Genomic DNA, 13,690 nt, shown 5'->3' with positions numbered 1-13,690 from the left:
CGCCCGCAGCCCATAGCATAGCTTTTTAGGTACCCCCCACTCATAGCCGAATGTCCCCACCAAATCGGCAAATCGCCATAGGCCTAGGTCATAGAAGCTATGAGAATCGAAAAATATCGGATGGCATATCGTTATGTGCTTAATATACGTCAAAGTGCTGGAAAACAATCGAGAAATCTCCATTGTTTTCCAGCACTTTGATATACGCCATCCTTCTTTTGACACGAATATTGATCGGCAGCCGACACGATGGGACAGGTGTCCAGTCATATGAAGTTTTTACGGTGTTGTTGTGTTTTTGACATTTCCGGTGTTCAGCACTGCTTCGTCAAATAATCGCCATGTGCGATTGCGATATTTCCGGTTTCCTTCCGCGTTTATCTTATGTCGTACACATTTCAACATTATTCCTGCATATAGTGCACAGTCATCGGTTGTCTTAGTCATCGGTTGGTCCAGTGGAGTCCACTAGAATATTCTGAACTGAACGAACAGAACTGTGGATAGTAAGAGTGAGTAGTGTGGTGTCGTCAGTGTTGTTGCACTTTTTATAAGAGATTGGAAAACAAAAAGGTGAGGCCTACGTATCTACCCATCAAATCCACTGACTGACTGGTTTGTGTCGTAGTTGTCTGTCTGCCATTTGCTACTGTACCTACCTACTCTACTTCGTAGAGTGATATTAATTATACAACCTAATTCTACGTACTCTTGGCAATCTACCTACTGGACATTATTTGACGGACCCGTTGGCATTAGAGCAGAGGAGAGTCTAGTATATAAATTTGGTGATTTTTGTCCAGTAGACAGCTACAGCTGTGTGGTAAGTCAGGAAATAGACCCTATTCGGTTCTCATTCGGAACATCACAACACTTTTTTTATATTATCAGCTGTATGGCTAGTTTTAGTTTTACCTTGTTTCTCGCAGAGATGACCATCACTCCCACACGGGTGTATTTTATTATATGTTTCGGACCTTTCCGAAAAATTCCGAAAAATTATATATTTTATTACAATCGGACCTTTCATTTAGTACATCCTTCCATTTATTTACCACACAACATACACCACATAAATAAAGTTTTGGTGATTGGTCTGCAATCTCTGTTTGCTCTTTCTTGTTTATATTGCATGACATTATTATTATTAGACTTCATGTTTTGATGTTCCAAACAGAGAGCAAGAGAACTTTGGTAATCAATCTACCACCGGAGAATTGTCACAGTTGTGGCGCAGACGAGATGGAGCCCGGACAAAGGGGGAGTTTCGACTGCTTGGGAAAGGTATGCTGTGCACCTAACTGTGGTTCATATGTTTGCAGCAGAGGTTCTGTTTCCAAACGTTTGTCTTGTTGCTTTTCTGTATTGCATTTTCACATTTTTCACATTTTGTGTTTGTTTTTGTTCTGGATTGACATCTCTATTATAATACCAACCTTGCACACTAAAAACTCGGCTCGCCGTCACACGATCCCTATGAAATTGCTGTGGCACTTAGCGGACCTGCCGACAATGTTTGGGAACTCTTGGCGTTCCATAGTACCACTTGCATTTTGCACAATGCGTATTTTTGTCATTCCCCGTGTACAGTCTGTCGTCTGCTACCAGCTATGTTGTACTGCTATCCCGTGCATGTGCACGGGTATCGCTAGTCAATATATATTCTTGATATTTCAATGTGAAGTGGATAATTTAATTAGCATCTAAAGTTTTGTCGTAAATGATGCTAATAAAAAGGGAAAGTTTAAAAATGTAATTATTTTGAAGAACAATTTTTTTATATATATATATATATATATATATATATATATATATATATATATATATATATATATATATATATATATATATATATATATATATATATATATATATATATATATATATATATATATATATATATATATAGTTGCGAATTTGCGCCCGCCGGCGTGTGATCGGCCACGTGACTCGAATCGCGGCACGTCGCCCACCGGATGGACAATTCTGTCGTGACCCTCTCGGACTAACGCCGGGAGCTAGTCACGGGTGGGCCTTTCGGCCTCACCACGATCGTGCCAATCGGCCATCCGCGTGGGATAGGGTTGTTCGCCAAACAAGACCTACCTAAGTACCCACGCGGATGGTAGACCGGGCGATCGCACCTCGCCGCAGGTCGACTCCGGACACGGGCCGCTTAAGCGGCCCGTTCCGTACTATCGGGATAACCGAGCGGTGTTATCGTCGGCCTCGACGGTTCCGATTAATTATCGGGCGTATTAAGCCCACGACGAACCCGTTACGTGAAGCAAGATGGAGATTCAACCAAAGGAAAGGACGTAGCGAAATGGGGAACAATTCAACATGCAAACACTTTATTCACACTGACACAGAGCACACATATAGCAATTAAAACAATTATGCACAAAGAGCAAATGTAATACGAAAAACAATACAGCAATGACGAAGCAGAGCTACAACCGACTAAGACCGACACACGGCAACACTTAACAGTTTTACTTCACCAGACTGGCGCCAAACACACACGTTTACACAGAACCCAAAAGAAATGGAAGTCGCGACTTCCCTGAGCGTGTCGAGTCCCTCTCCGACATCCGTTGATGGGGTCCTGCCTGGCCGCGACTCCGTGCCCGAGCGTGGTAGGCGAGTCCTCTCCTGCGTGCCTCGCGCCTGCACGTGTTGGCCACTCGACGCCACGGACCGAGTGTTCGGCGCTATCCCAGCGCGGATAGAGGGGGGGGGGGTGAAACGTGGATGGCCAAAGTCAGGAGAGGGGAATGGCGGATGCTCCTTCCCGCCAGCGGGGTCTTACAACTGCCCCACAAAAGACCTGGCCAGCGGCCACCAGGACGAGCGAGCCGGAAGACGAGAGCATCCACCAAGCAAGAGCATCGACCAAGCAAGAGCATCGACAAAACTGCTTCCCCCTTCTCCGACTTTTATATCCTCGGAGCTCCGCCCTGTTGCTCCACCCCATTCTTTGCTCCACCCCCTTTGAGAAAGGTCTCGAAGAGGGGCGTTCCTCGTCCCTGGCCGCGTCACACTGCGCATCCACCAATCGAGCGCCAGCTGCCCTCCCCTCGCTTCTCTCCCCTCACACCAAGCGCGGAGAAGAATGGCGCGAAAAGCCCACCGAGCGTCCTCGTTGGGTTTTTATTTGAAATAAAAGATAGAGAAAGAAAAACGACTGACTCAAAGCGTCGCAGCCCAAATGAATCACATTTATTCCCTCTAAACAACGGGTTTGGGGGTAACGATACATGTACTTAAGAGATATCTCACCTACGGACCTGAATGGTGGTTTGCGAATTTCCACAGCCGTAACAATGTATGTGTATATATATATATATATATATATATATATATATATATATATATATATATATATATATATATATATATATATATATATATATATATATATATATATATATTGATACTGAAGGACCAATTTTGTGCTCCTCCTCGCGGTCGCGTCTTTTTCTCGGTACTGTGACCTGGACTGAAAAACTTCGTACCTGTAAGAGTGCATCGCACATAGTGGCAATAGTCAACTTTCAAATATGAAGCAGAATAAACACTTTTCGTTTTACATGGCGACATGAGGCGTCAGGACGTCATGACATCATCGGTCATTTGGTGACGTCATTCCGTCTGCTGTCGACAGACCGTACCACCGAGAGGTGTAATTCCACTCCTCGAAAATAGCGTCTGCAATGTTGAACCCTCTTCTGCACAGGCTGACTCCCTCAGAATGTGAATTTGACACAAAAAAGTAACAAGAAACATTGTATCTTCTATCTATATATTAATACTGAAGGACCAATGTTGCGCTCCTCCTCGCAGTCGTGTCACGTTTTTCTCGGTACTGTGACCTGGACTGAAAGAAACTTCGTACCTGTAAGAGTGCATCGCACATAGTGGCAATGGTCAACCTTCAACTCTGAAGCAGAATAAACACTTTTCGTTGAGACGGAGGCGAGGAGTGAAGAGACGGGCAGGGAGTGAGGAGGCAGGGGATGAAGACACAGGGGCAGGGAGTGAGGAGGTGGGGGCAACGTAAGCAAATTTTTGAGCGAGGGTAAGCAAATTGAAAGCGGGGGTGGGGGGGAAATGGGGCGGGCGGGGACTGGGGTGAATTAGGCAGGGTTGAGTGTGAGGGGGCGGGGGCCCAGGGGCGAGACGGGGGGCGGGGAGTGAAGAGGCGGGGCCGGGGTAATTAAATTTTTGGGTGGGGGTAAGCAAATTGAAGGCGGGGGGGGGGATGGGGCAGGGGCGGGGGATGAGTAGGCGGGGGTAAGCACGCCCTGTCCAGTCCATGTCCCTCGAGTGAGGGTGGTTGAATGAACGGAATCCGTCTGTGACGGGGTTTCGGCTCGTATGTATATTATTTATTGTTATCATCTCGATGATTTATTCCCTCAAGTGAGCATCTTGATGACTATGACATCAGGTGGTTGTCCAAACGTCGTATCAAATTGTCTCTCAAATAGTGAAAGGTTCAAGATTTGCCTGACTCCTCATTTTCACGAGCCATCCATTAACCCTGGTTTTGTTTTTCCCATGTCTAATTCTTTCCCTGTGTTCACTCATCAGCATCTAGAGATTTCTCACATGACTTCTCAAGGTCATGCACCTTTGTTTATCTGCCATATTGTAGATCAAATTTGTCTGGCACAATGAATGTTGTTGTTTTTTTTTTCTTTTTTTTCCCAAAATCACTGCTGCTATTTGCAATGTTTGAGACTTGTTCGGAACAACAGCAGGAATCATTTAGAAATATAGTGTGACGGAGACTGAAGGAGCACACAAAAAAGCAACCACCACAGCCACGATGACAGAAGCAACAACTAATACATGCTATAAAATGTCCTTTTTACCTCTGCCACCGAATGTGGAAGGAGGTTATGTTTTCTCCATGTTTGTTTGTTTATCTGTTTATTTGTTTGTGTTCAAGGTGTCTCAAAAAGTTGTTGACTGATTCGGATGAAATTGGGTGTGTGACAATGACTAACTGATTCGATTTTGGTGACTATACCGATGCAGATCCGGATCTGGCTCCGAGAATTTAAGTGATTAATTACCATTGAGAAATTGGGCTACACCGATATAGAGCACAATATCTCAAAAAGTTGTGGACGGATTCGGATGAAACTTGGTGGACAGGTTGAGTGTGTGACAAGGACGAATTAATTCGATTTTGGTGGAGATCCAAATCCAGCTTTTTAATATAAATCCTGCATTATTCCAGTGCACACACTCCATTCATGAGTGAGGGTAGACTTTACAAGCAATGCTAATCTGGGCCATTATGTGATTCACGTTGGCCCAGTGGAGCTGTAAAAGAGCTGAGACTATTGAGTAACTCGTTCATCGAAGTTCCCCGATTCACAGCATGACAGAGTACCATCACAACTGTCAATCAACCCCAGAGTTTAATGACAAGCTTGTGTGTTTAAAAGCGTTCATTGCTGATTTATATCAGTTGGTACTTGCTTTGGACATCACCAGCATTTTTCTGCTACGTTTCAAGTTTTCATTTCATGAATCTAGGCAGTGACAACATACCTGTCGCTGTCCAGGCTCTTTTCTGCTTTCATGCCCTCCTTTGTGTAGTAGTAGGAAGTGTTTACGAGATAATTGTGGACATCGGGGAACTGTCAGTCAGCTGCTCCACAGTAGCATGTTTTCCCAATGGGTTCACCAAGTTTCTTGGCAAGTTGTAGTTGATCTGTGACCCCAGCAACTTTTAATTTCTGGATATACTGGTGCCTGCTCTGCTTTAGATTACTAACAACATTAGATGAGCTGGAGCAACTTCGATTTGCAGACATTTTGAGTGATCCCGATCCAGTTCCAGATTGTTTACAACCGGATGATCTCCAAAATGTCGGACCCAACGTGTGTTGATGTCACCAGCTTGTCAGGGAGAAACCTCTATATAATGCTTCCATACTCTCTTCATGAGTGCTCACTGCAGTCTTTTCATTTTGCAGGGTTTACCGAAATTAATGGCGGTACTGGGGAGACAACAGCAGAACGGCGCACTTCGCGGCATGAGGTGAAAGCAAACAATGGGGGATACGAAGGCTATTCCATTTCTCATTACAGCAACCGGGCCTCCGTGCCTAAGGACACCAGGAAATCTCATGGTAATGACAGATTCCATACATCTGTGGTTTTCCCCTCTCTATTAAATTGTTGTTTTATGAAAAATATGATTGCAGTATTGTGTTATGTTTTCCAAGAGGATTGAAATGTTGAGCCTGGTGATGAGGGAGGAGTGGTTGGGGTGGCAGCGAGTGTGGAGGGTGGGGTAGGGTGGTAATGGAGGTGGAGGAAGAAGAGTGAGAATTCTCGTTGTGAGGTTAATGGGACAATACCAGTAGAGTGAGGTGTGAGCACCCTAGTGTGGCAGGACTTTCTACCCAAGCAGAGCTCGATAATAAAAACCACAGCTGTTGTACTAAATGCTTTGAGTTGCCTGAGTATTATACTGTTGAGTTCGGTAGTAAGGATTTTGATGCTGGCTGTTGAAAAGCAGGCTGTTTATGTGCAGGCTGCACTGATACATTAAAAACTGGAAGTGCACTCTGTGGAGTGCACACCTCCACCCGGATGCGGATATGAATTCGGATCTTCACCAAAATCAAATCTATTCGTCCTCGTCACACACCCAACCTGCCCATCAAATTCCATCTGAATCCGTCCACAACCTTTTGAGATATCCTTCCCACAAACAGAAAAACAGACAGATAAACATAACCTTCTGTCCCCGTCTATGGCGGAGGTCAAAAAATTGAGTTTGAAAGTTTAGTTCAAAGACAAATGAATACATTTGTATTCGATAATCTTCGTCCCCTCAACCAAATTACATGCAAACCAAGTAATGCTAAAAGTTTTACAATTCAAAGCTGTTGATATTATAGACACTGTTCTGTTGCATCCGTGAAGGGGTGTGGAGAAGGAGGGGTGCATTGATAGCACTGAGATCAATCAGGGTTCCCACAGTCCTTGAAATTCCTCGAAAAATGAAACCATTTTCCAGTAGTTATTATTATTTCCTCTGCAGCCTGTGACTGCTGGTTGCATCATTGCTCAGAGCACTGCTGTGTTGCTGATGGAGTACCCCCTGTTTTGTAGCAAACCGACCTCGGAAGGATGACGGGCTGAGTCAACCCACGTGGTGTTATTAAATGGTACGATGGTTTAGACTCAAGACCATAAAATTTTAAGCAAACCACACTAACCATGAAGCTAACAGCAGGCTTTTCCCATGATTTGAAAGTCCTGAAAAACTTGTCCATGTTCTTGAAACGCCTGGACAATTTCGCTAATATAAATAATCTGCCAGGCCCTGATCAGAATTGTTAATTCTGCTGGTCCCTTTAAGAGAACACAAGAGACCGTTATCAATCATATTTATCCATTGATTCAGTCCAAAGATATTTGACCATTGGGACTTTACCCCGGTTTCGACTTTACGCATATAATTGTAAATCAGCTGGGCTTCCGAGGTGCAGGTGGTATGAGACGTATAGCGCGTACAGTACCGGTAGTCCATAATATATAGCTGTGTTTCGGTCTTTCGAACATTTGATCCATTCATACGAAAACGGCTTTTACTTTTTATGCCTCCATGGATGAAGTCGCCGGGGGCATTGTTTTCAGGTTGTCCGTCCATCTGTACGTGCTAATTTTCTTTTTGCTTTTCTCTGCAACCGCTTATCCTATTTCAGGGGTTTCTTTATTTTTTTTTTGGAATAAGAGGCTACCATTAAAAAGTAGTAGGTTACCATCACTGCGAGCGCAGCCGTATGGCCGGAGTCCAGGGCCCGCCTCGGGCCCTGGAAGCCGGAGGATTCTAGATGGCTGGAGATGCATTCCAGCATGATTTGTGACATGAAATAGTTCTCTTTATCATGCTGTTGGGGTGGAAAACTCCAAAAAAACAGGTGGTTAGGTCTATACTGGATGTAGTTGCATTAACATAAACATACTGACTGCCTGACTGGTTGACTGAAATTCACCTATACTGTGTAGTTGGTTCAAGCAGCTTTTAACTGGATCTGTGTGTAATTGGATCTGTCAGCCATTCATGGCTAAATCTCGATTTCGCTTTGTCTTTCTATTTCAGTGTTACTTAATTTCCAACATTGTAACTGTTGGCATTTGGAAACTGTGGATACGTTTTGCTTCTGAGAATAATTCTCCCAACAATTTATTGATTACATTCTGGCCAGGACCTTCATTAGGTGAAGATGTATCAAGATCTTTTACACTACACATAGATATATCATGAGATAGATTAATGGGGGAGCTACATGTTAAAGTTTCTTGTACCATTAAAGAACTAGATGATTCAGACTGCATGCCAGAGTTGATTAGTTCAGAGAATGTTAATGAGTTGGCTGCAGTAGACGGTGTTACTGGATCAGGAACTGCAAGTTAATTTTCTTGCTGAAAGGGTGACAAAGTCCTGGTAGATTCAGAAAGTAAGAGAGTTTGCCAGTTGATTTAGAGTGGGATGGTTGACTGGTTCAGGAGAGGGAGAGCAAACTGGTCCAGATTCAGGTTCAGAGACTGGGAGAGGTTCAGGTGGAAGGACAGGGAGAGGTTCAGGGAATTCTGCAAATAGCAAATAATTAAAATGTACATGTGCTATATACTTGTGAATGAAAAATTGTGATTTGATGTTTCCCATGCTATCATTTTTAATGTGGCCCACACCCCACTCACTAAATGTAATGAAAATTGCTTGGATGTTAAGCAGTGGAGTAACTGAAAATAGTCCAAATGCATTCATCACTGTGAGAAACTGCTTTTCAAAAGGGACTACCATTAGCCAGAAGTTGAGGGCCACCTCAAACAATGACAACACCTAAACTTCACAACTCCCTAAATATCTGATGAACTATTAAAGCATAGGGAAGCTAAGTATTATATTTGTAAATTTTCTTTCATTCATTTTATGCATATTTTCCCTCTTCGATTTCATTTTGCTTTGTTAAATATTGTTTATTATTATTTTATTGTGTTTTGTTTTGATTTAATAAACAGCTCAAACTAATAACTTTAGACTAGTTTATTGTTTGAAAATGAATGATAAACATATTTAACTTCACTCATTTTCTGATAATTTCTTTATGTGATGTCAGCTCACTTCAATCAGTCAACCAATCACAGTCGAAGTGTGAATACTGCATCACATGTCGAGAATTTGTGGTGGCAAAAAAACAAAATAGAAAACAACCCAAAAATCGGCGCTGAAGTCGGCGGCGGCCTTTGACATTTTTTTTCTCTGAGTAGACTGCTGCGGATCGCCGGGAACCGGCTTCTCAGGAAACCCCTGTATTGACGTGAAATTTTCACGATAGGTGTGACGACTCATGTGGCATGTTTTAATGATAATTATGACGTCATTGGTCATGTGGCGTCGCAGCCATGTTGGAAAAAAAGGAAAAAAAGTTTGGACTTCTGTATCTCTGAAACTGCTCCATGGGAAGCATTGAAACTTGGTACATGTCAAGTACTCCCCATTGGAAACAAATGGGATTTTCTTTTTTTTAATGTCAGTTGTCTTCGTTATGACATAATTGCATACGTTGAACGCTTCATCCGATCAGTATGAAAAATTTTGAGGGTCATCTCAGGCTAAATTGTATGTCCCTCTTACCAGTGCACTGGTACTCATTTTGCTGACCTCAGAAGGATGACAGGCTGAGTCAACCTCCTGGTGTATTAATTCAGCGGCTGACGGGGCTTGAACTCAGGACCCAAGGATCCCAAGCCATCACCCTAATCACTAAGCCAACACCAGGCTTCTAACACACCCACTGATATCGTCCAAGTGTCAAAAATTGTATAGCAGGGGTGTCACATCAAAAGTGTATTTCTCAGCCTTGGCTCCCAGACAAGAAGCAATTTGTTTGTTGCTCAACAGCTCTCTGCTTTGGGCTGGAGCTCCAGCATCATATTTGTGTCTCCAGGATTCTGTAGCATTGAAAAGTCTCAAAATTATTTGAACCATCAGTACGAAGGCTGAAGCACAAGGTTTGTTGCTTTTACATTGCAGCAGGTCAGTGGCCTTCTGTTTTCTATCGTATGTACTCCAATATTGCTTCTCTGCTCTTGCAGTCCTCCGACCCTCCCCAGCAACTGCTAGGGGTACGAGTTCTTCCTGTAACCCTCTCCTGGTTAAACTTCCAAAATCCAGTCCAACCACTCCTCAACTCTGAACTCCTTACTTCTTCCATCTATTGAACCACCTTCCAGAGACTGTTTTCTCTCACTGTCACCTCTTGGGCTGCAGGAATGCAATGCACCATCACGTCGTGTCATCCCCATCCTGACCCAGGATCCTTTTTACTCCTATTAATACTTCCTAACCTAACACTTGTACTTTGTGTTTTCTTTCTCCCTCTCGCATCTTCCTCCTATATCTCACCCCCACTCCTTGTGGCAGTTGGTTTTGGGTGTGGTGTCATGGTGGCTGCATGTGCTTGTTCAGTTGCTCTGCTTCATCGTTTTTTTTCTGTTTTGCCCCTTTTTGCCTGTATTGTCCAGCTGTACATCATACTTTTTTGTCTGTGCTCACCCTTCCCCCATTTCACCAGAATCAATGCTGTACACCTTTGCCTCTCTCTCCCCCTTTTCCACTCAATTTTTTTTAATCTTCTCTTTGTTTTCCCTCCCCCCACTTCCGTCTCTTTCTTTGCTTCATGTTTTTCTTTCTCTAAGATGGAGAGAAAGAGCCTACAGCTTTGTTGTGAATGACCTTCAGCTGGTGGTCCAGCCTGGTCTCGAGTTGATTGTTCTTCACTGCAGTTTTGTTTTTTAAATTTTTTTAAAAAATTTTTTTTTTGTGCCATTGGGCAAGTTTAAAGAAATCTGTTTGCTCCTGGTTGTATGAGAGCTCTCAAGGGTTTCTTAAAAGATGACTTCCTATTCCTGTTAAGTGGCCGTTCAATCAATCAATCAAATAAAGTTTATTGTCATATATCATATAATATACAATGAAATTTGTTTTAATCGGCACCAGAAAAGAGAAAGAAATAACCAAAAAAGGTTCTTAACATCACTAACAACTACTAACAGAAATTAAAATGAAAGTACAACTTCAAGTACAAATAAATCATTCATTCAATTTCCATTCATCATGCTAACTGCCATCGGATTAAAAACTATTGATCTTGTTATTGCTATAGGTAACATGATTTTGAGGCATGGCATTAACGTATAAACTTGGTGTTTACACTCCATCAAATGAGATCAGCTTTGAGCATCTCGTTATTGCTTATAGGTAACACGATCGGTATTGATAAGGTTCGTGCAGCTTCACAAATGAACAAACTCGTGGTTATTTTTTGTATCTGAGGTCAGACTGGTCAACAAAATCTTGGCAACTGAGCTATCAACAGATGACAGACATTTCATTCTCGTCTTGATATGCTGGCTGTAAAGGTCATTATCTCAAACGTCCCTTCCTTTATGAAAAAAAGAGATTTGTCTCTGAACTATCTTGTCATGGTACTGTGGTTTCCCAGATTACTGTTGCCTTTACATTACCAGGAAGAATGAGCTATGAAGAAGAATTTTATTTTGCCAAGTGCAATTTAAACACGACGATTATGTCTTGGTGTTGGTCACACATACAATCACAATAAATCATTCACCTCAGCAAAGTCAACCAGAATGCATCAGATGATGCAACTGAATTCAAAACTAGAGGGGGAGGGAACACTCGGTAGAGTGCAAAACCTCCGCCGCCAATACTGCTGGGTCACTTAAGTGAACCTGATATCTTATTCATTGTAGGTCTAAACTGATCAGACTCTACTGGACCATGATTGAATAAACTAAACTAGATCGACGTGCTTGTAGAAATGCCAAAAAATAAAATAGAAATTTTTTTGAAAAAAAAGTTGCAAAATTTCTGGGTTTTTTTTTTCTCGAACAAATTTTTTTTTGGGGGGGGGGTTGGAAATCACTGAAAACATGTAGAAATTCAAATATTTTTCAAATAAAATCGAAATTTTTTTGAAAAAAGTTGCAAAATTGTTTTTTTTTCTCTAACAAATTTATTTTTTTTTGGTTGGAAATCACTTAAAACATGTAGAAATACAAAAATTCAAATATTTTTTTCAAAATGGACGCCATAGCGGCCATATTGGACTTTGGATCAAGTCCAAAATCGAATGGCATGATCCTTAGACCATACCTAATCCCCCCCACCAAGTTTCGTCAAAACCCGTCAAGGAGTTTTTCCATAATACTGTTCACAAACAAGCAGACGGGTGAAAACAGTAACCTCCGTCCATCTTAGATGGCGGAGGTTAATAAACTCTAAAGCCACACCAACAACAAAACGATCACTCGATACATGCACAACATCACAAGCACAACAAAATGTTAAAAATTGACCAAATTGGAATGTTACAATCCCTCGTCTTTACCCCCCCCCCCCAGTCTAACCAAAAAAAAAAAAAAAACGATCCAATAATCCAAACAGAAGCACCAAATCATTAAAAATATAAAAACAAGCACCTGATGTCTTGTGGGAGACGAGCTTATATGTTATTCTTCCTCAATCTTAAGGCCCAGTCACACCTTGACGTTTTAGCCAGCAATGGCAACGTATTAAAATGTATGTAAAACGTGAGTGATTCAGACGTATTCATAACGACTTGGTCTTATGCATAACATATTAGTAACGGACACAAAACGTTTCGTTGTGTTATAGATAACTTGTACCAACGAATGCTGAACCTGTTGTCGACCTTCACAACCTATGCCCAATGATAGTCTAACTTATGCATAGCGCTCTGCACGCATCGCCGACGATGACGTGGCGTAGGTTATGAAAAGACTGCTGCACAACGGTTCAAATCATAACTGCCGCCGAAATGGAAGTGTCAACATCGCAGTCACACCTTGGCGATCTTGCCAGCGTATGCCGACCTCTGAAAAATGCGTCTGAAACGCTGGCGCACGTCGAATACGGGATGGGTAAGTTTGGTATACGTGAATGGAATGCTAAAGTACACTATCATACGTCGTATTAAGTGGAGTATGTCTTGTAATTTTAAACATGTTGAAAATTTTACGACGTACTTGCCGTATGACGCACGCTCCGCATGTGATGGGAATAAGTTGTACGCACGATATGCGATCGTTGTCACACATCGACACACGTTACTTGAAAGGTGCTCATAAGTCGAAACACGTCAAGGTAATGGTTAGCGTCAGTGTTCCAGACTCCCGGTTTTTTTTTTCTTCGGTATGACTGTGTTCAGTGTACAGTGCGGTTATGATTTAAATCGTTTAGAGGCAGCCTATTAATTATATTATATTATAACCGCACTAGAAATCGAAGTGTCAAAATCACCATCATACCGAGGGAAGGAAGAAAAAAAATAAAATAAAACCAAGGAGTAGAACACTGACGCTAACCATTACTTTGTGTTTCGACTTATGAGTACCTTCCAAGTAACGTGTGTGTGTCACCGATCGCGTAACGTGAGTACAACACGTTACTCGTAGGTTAGAAATAAGTTTCGGGTATGCTAAACATTACCTCGACGTGTTTCGACTTATGAGTAACTTGCAAGTAACATGTGTCAACGATCGCGTGATGTGCCTACAACTTATGGCCAGCGTTATGCGGAACGTGTGAGTCATATGCTGGTGT

At 42.3% G+C, this 13,690-nt stretch overlaps 1 protein-coding gene across 4 annotated transcripts in view; it reads left to right on the top strand.

Moving 5' to 3' along the window:
• The window catches only part of SMG1 (SMG1 nonsense mediated mRNA decay associated PI3K related kinase), a 213,797-nt gene that overhangs the window by 8,731 nt on the left and 191,376 nt on the right, over positions 1-13,690 (top strand). For all 4 annotated transcript variants that reach the window (XM_085891046.1, XM_085891045.1, XM_085891047.1 and 1 more), the window contains exons 2-3: positions 1,178-1,284; positions 5,997-6,152. In XM_085891046.1, the coding sequence (XP_085747172.1) occupies positions 1,178-1,284; positions 5,997-6,152 (263 nt within the window). The remainder of the gene's footprint in view (positions 1-1,177; positions 1,285-5,996; positions 6,153-13,690) is intronic.

This window comes from Eptatretus burgeri, chromosome 8, assembly GCF_056783735.1.
Source record: "Eptatretus burgeri isolate ZD-2024b chromosome 8, Ebu_testis_v1, whole genome shotgun sequence".
Lineage (NCBI taxonomy): Eukaryota > Metazoa > Chordata > Myxini > Myxiniformes > Myxinidae > Eptatretus > Eptatretus burgeri.
The sequence above is the reverse complement of the archived record's forward strand: the minus strand, read 5'-3'. Positions and strand labels throughout refer to the sequence as shown.